This window comes from Solea senegalensis, linkage group LG20 (genome assembly GCF_019176455.1).
Source record: "Solea senegalensis isolate Sse05_10M linkage group LG20, IFAPA_SoseM_1, whole genome shotgun sequence".
Taxonomy (NCBI): domain Eukaryota; kingdom Metazoa; phylum Chordata; class Actinopteri; order Pleuronectiformes; family Soleidae; genus Solea; species Solea senegalensis.
In genome coordinates this window covers 10156086-10160509 of record NC_058039.1, presented here as the reverse complement: position 1 = coordinate 10160509, position 4424 = coordinate 10156086, and the positions used below count along the sequence as shown (strand labels likewise).

The window sequence follows — 4424 nt, the reverse complement described above, 5'->3', positions numbered from 1 at the left end:
TCTGTGTCAGGAGGGAAACCACATACCGCCTCTCCCTCACTGTCAAACTGTGACAATGTTTGTGCAGCAAATCCCTCGCAGTGTCAAAGCGTGAAACACTTGGCGTGGGGAATGGGACACACAGACAGCTCACAGATAGCCCGTGGCACACACGCACACGCACGCACACACATGCCATCAGCTATTCTTCTTATGTCACTGCACTGAATTCCATTCTTTTGTACAGCCTATAACAAAGCACCATCCCCAACCTTAACCCTAACCAGTTAATGAACATTCAAATCTTAACCTTAAGCCCAACCAGATCCTCGGAAATGAGGTTCTGTCTCATTAAGGACCAGGTTTTGGTCTCCATGAGGACTACTGGTCCAGACAAGGTCAGTGTTTTGTATCTGTTGCCTCTTAAGGAAAATGTCCTTAAGAGGCAACAGATACACATACATACACACGCACGCACACACACACACACTCTCTCTCTCACACACACACACACACACAATGACCGATCCATCCAGGAGAGAATGAAACTATTATATTTGACAGCACGGATGTTACGCGCGGACGAGGGCGTGAAGCTGCCGACTGCTGGCACGCGCGCACCACACACATATACACACACATACACACGCACACACACATACACACACACCTCTGTAAGTCCAGTAGTCCAAAAATAGCACATATACCTGAGGTCAGAGAGTCAGGTCGTCCACTTGAAGAGGTTACTGAAGGTGAAACGCGTTAATCTTTCCGCGGGTGGCCGAGCACAGCAGGTGTTGGAGGACACCGCGTGTTCTCTGCTCCTCGCGCTTCGTGCGACCCCGGAGCTGTCCACCGTCGTTTGCCCCACAGCTCATTGTTTGCTCGGCCAATACATTAGTGGCGACGCGCGTCACCTTGATCGACGAGCGCCTGGAATTTAAATAGCCACTCAAACACCAATCTGTCACAGGCTACAGGGATAAAGACAAGTGCCTCACTGGCTGACCTGGGCCCACGTGACAGCACCCGTTCATTGATATCGGTCGGTGCGCCCCTGTCCTCCCTCTGATCAGGACAGAGTATAGGTAAAGGTTGGCACGGTCACTCAGGGTAAGAGGAGAAGAGATCAGAGGGTGTCTGCCCCTCAGTACTGGTTACAATGCTACAATGAGCGGTTTTCTAGACTACACGGTGATGAGCGGTGAAGGTGGCTCCTGCTCTGTCAGGGCTTTTCACTCGGACCACGGGCTGACAACTTTCCAGTCCTGTGCGGTGACAGTAAACAACTGCGGCGCGGATGACCGTTTCATGGCGAGCAGGTCTTCCCCTGACGGCGTCCCGCACCAGCCGGGCTCATACCAATCCACTGTGGGCTCTTTGGGTCTCACCTATGGGGCCCATCCGGCCTGCAGCTCCAGCTATGGACCCCAAAGTTTCTGTGCTGCCTATAACCCTTACGGGCTCAACCAGGAAGTGGACTCAACAGCTGGATTTCCTCAGTGCGGCCCATTGATGTACTCGGGTAACATTTCCTCCCCCATGGTGTCCCAGCATCGCCAAAGTTACAGTGGCGCCCCCCTGGGCCAGCTGCAGTATGCCCACGCTGCCTACGGCGGTGGGCACGAGCAAGCAACCCCCTTTCCTGGCTGCTCGAACCCGCTGTCACCTCTGCACGCAGCTCACCTGGAGGCTTGTTGTTCGCCTCTGTCTGAAGCTGCTTCTTCGGCACAGACCTTCGACTGGATGAAAGTGAAGAGGAACCCCCCAAAGACAGGTAGGTGCCTTGAGTGGTGCTCACATGGCACAGGCGCACAGTGGCATGTCTGTACTGGTTCATGAGTAAGTCAAAAAGCAACTTGTCAAGTTGCCGAGATCATATGTGACACTTATTGTGCTTATTGTGCAAACTTTGTTGTGCTCTCCTGCATAAAGTAGGATGTTGGGAAAAACATATTGCACAGTCATGTGTACCATCAGGAGTTGTCTGTCAGTGTATAATTTTAGAAACTATAGTTGACAATGCTACGTATAACCTCCCCATATTCAGAGCATTGTTCTCTTTTCTCTGTCTACAGGCAGGTCAGGAGAGTACGGTTATGGAGGTCAGCCGAACACGGTCAGGACCAACTTCACCACTAAACAGCTGACGGAGTTGGAGAAGGAGTTCCACTTCAACAAGTACCTGACCCGAGCGCGGCGCGTAGAGATCGCGGCTGCGCTGCAGCTGAATGAGACTCAGGTCAAAATCTGGTTCCAGAACCGGAGGATGAAGCAGAAGAAGCGGGAGAAGGAGGGGCTGCTTCCAGCCAAAGCTTCAGCCTCCGACCCGGGAGAGGGCGTTGACGAAAAAACGGACGATGCCACATCTGAGAAGTCTATTTCAGCCCCATCCTCTCCTTCTCCCCCACCCTCCACGCCGTCCTCCACGGAAGCTGATCCTTACTCCTCCAATTAAGAATCAGCTGCCTCTGTGCCTCTCTGGGCCACAGACGGCCTGTGCAAACCAAAGCTAATGTCCACGTTACGTGTGTCAAAGCCAAAGTTCTTGTGTGGACATTCAGAATGAGTGAGTGCACTATGTGGATTTTGGACAATGATATGGACTATTTCTGGGTTATAGATTTGTTTTATATTGTGACCATGTTGTGTTCATCAACGAGACGATTACTATCCAAAGAAATGTAGTTTATGTTTGAAATGTGTCCACATTATTTTGAAATGTATCATTGAATAATCGACTATGATGGTGCGAATGATATCCAGTGATTTAGTCCACAGCCTCTGAGCTGAATAAACACACACACACACACACACACACACACACACACAAACAAATACCTCAAATGTGCCAAAGTTGTGCGGCCAGGTTGGTTGCACTGGATGTTGTCAATTAGGCATCACACAATCAACGAGGTGACCTCGTGAATGAATCCTTACAGAGTTCATTGTTATAGTAGCTCCTTAATCACAGGCCATTCTGTGTTTCAGGCCTGTGAGTCTGTGTGAATGTCTGTTGTGTGAGGTTTGCATGATGCTTTCATGTATTGGCAACTGGACGCTGGTATGCTGAGTTTTATCAGTTGGGGAAACCAGGAACACTGGTCATGTACAGTATGTGTCACAGGCTTTAATCTGTTATATATTTAATCCAGTGCAGCACAAGCAAAGGTGGTTTTGTCCAGAGAGACGTTTACGGGTCAGTCATCAATATTAAAGTGCGTTTACCTCGAAACAACTCTTCCTGTGTTTAGAGAGACTTTTTATTTTAACGTATATCTTCCACTTAAATCCACCCATCAGACCTTGATTTTAAGCTCTGCAGAGAGAAGAGCCGGGTCCGTTTTCTCACCGCTGGAGAAAGCCACGCGTTGTCCGCTCAATGTATGCGGCCGTGCGCGCTCTCGTCCCCCGGGTAAATTATTATTGGCATAAAAAAAACCCAGCGTGTTTATCCGTGGAAGCGATGGGAGCGCGGGCGCCGCGCGTCATTTGTGATGACAACCTCATCGAGCTCTTGGATTCTTGAAGGCACAAAAAAAGAAACTCGTATTGATTAAACATCGAGGTTATGCTATCGACAAGGATGGGGCCCCACTGGCCCTGTCAGCGTCGACTCCTCAGTTCCCCAAGTTACACGGAGGTGTCATCACCACCACCTGATGACAAGATGTGAAAACTTGCAGCACTGCCTGTCATATAATTACTTCTTATACGTCTGATTTGTAAATCTGTATAATAATGTTTTAATTGTTCCTACAGTTTAAACATCAAAATATACAGTTATTTATTTATTCTAATGTATTTGTCATTTTCAGTGAAGCCCATCTCTTCTGTCCCATTTTCAAACTAAAAAAAAAGAAAAAAAAGGAGATTCCCCGGTTTTGTTGCTATTTTAATTCCTGGTGTGCATGATGCGAGTCCATCCTCCCATAAATGGGCACAAAGAGCTATGATTAATGAGCGACGTTCACCTTTACCTTATATCTACCTGCAGGAGCTGCTCTGTTGGAGCTGCGGAGTCACGAGGCTGCAGCGCAGGCTACTCTGACTCAGTCACTGGAGAAAAGGAGAGTAAGTTGTGCTGGCAGTTTGTCTTTTATAAACCTTTACCATTTCATTTTCGATGCTGTTTAAGAGTGTGTTTTCCACTCTCAGGACAAAGGCCACACCTGTAACACGGTTAGTTTCGGTTCGAGGAACTTGTTGCTCAGAAGAGTGTTTGTGTTTGTCAGGAAGAGCTGGATGTAAATGAGGTGAAAGGAAAATAATTTTCTACAGATTGCGAATTTGTTTAAATTTATTTTATGAAAAAGAAAAGTTTTGTTTTATTTTACGAAGCATTTTTTTGTCAGTTTTAAGGCCGGCTTCATTTTGTTTTCTTCCAAATTCAAAATTTGATGGGGAATATTTTTAAGTGGATTGTAGATATTATAATGTTTGAG

The 4424-nt window shown here is 47.6% G+C and overlaps 1 protein-coding gene across 1 annotated transcript; it reads left to right on the top strand.

The window, feature by feature from the left end:
* The first annotated feature begins 839 nt into the window (after positions 1–839).
* On the top strand, positions 840–3218 carry hoxa1a (homeobox A1a). The gene is made up of 2 exons (XM_044053073.1): positions 840–1756; positions 2058–3218. The coding sequence occupies exons 1-2, from the start codon at positions 1150–1152 to the stop codon at positions 2435–2437; spliced, it is 987 nt and encodes a 328-aa protein (XP_043909008.1). The 5' UTR covers positions 840–1149; the 3' UTR covers positions 2438–3218.
* The last annotated feature ends 1206 nt before the right edge of the window (positions 3219–4424 follow it).

Coding starts and splice junctions, on each gene's coding strand:
- hoxa1a (XM_044053073.1), top strand. CDS start 1,150: ATGAGCGGTTTTCTAGACTACACGGTGATGAGCGGTGAAGGTGGCTCC. Junction 1,757..2,057: donor GAGGAACCCCCCAAAGACAG/GTAGGTGCCTTG, acceptor CTCTGTCTACAG/GCAGGTCAGGAGAGTACGGT.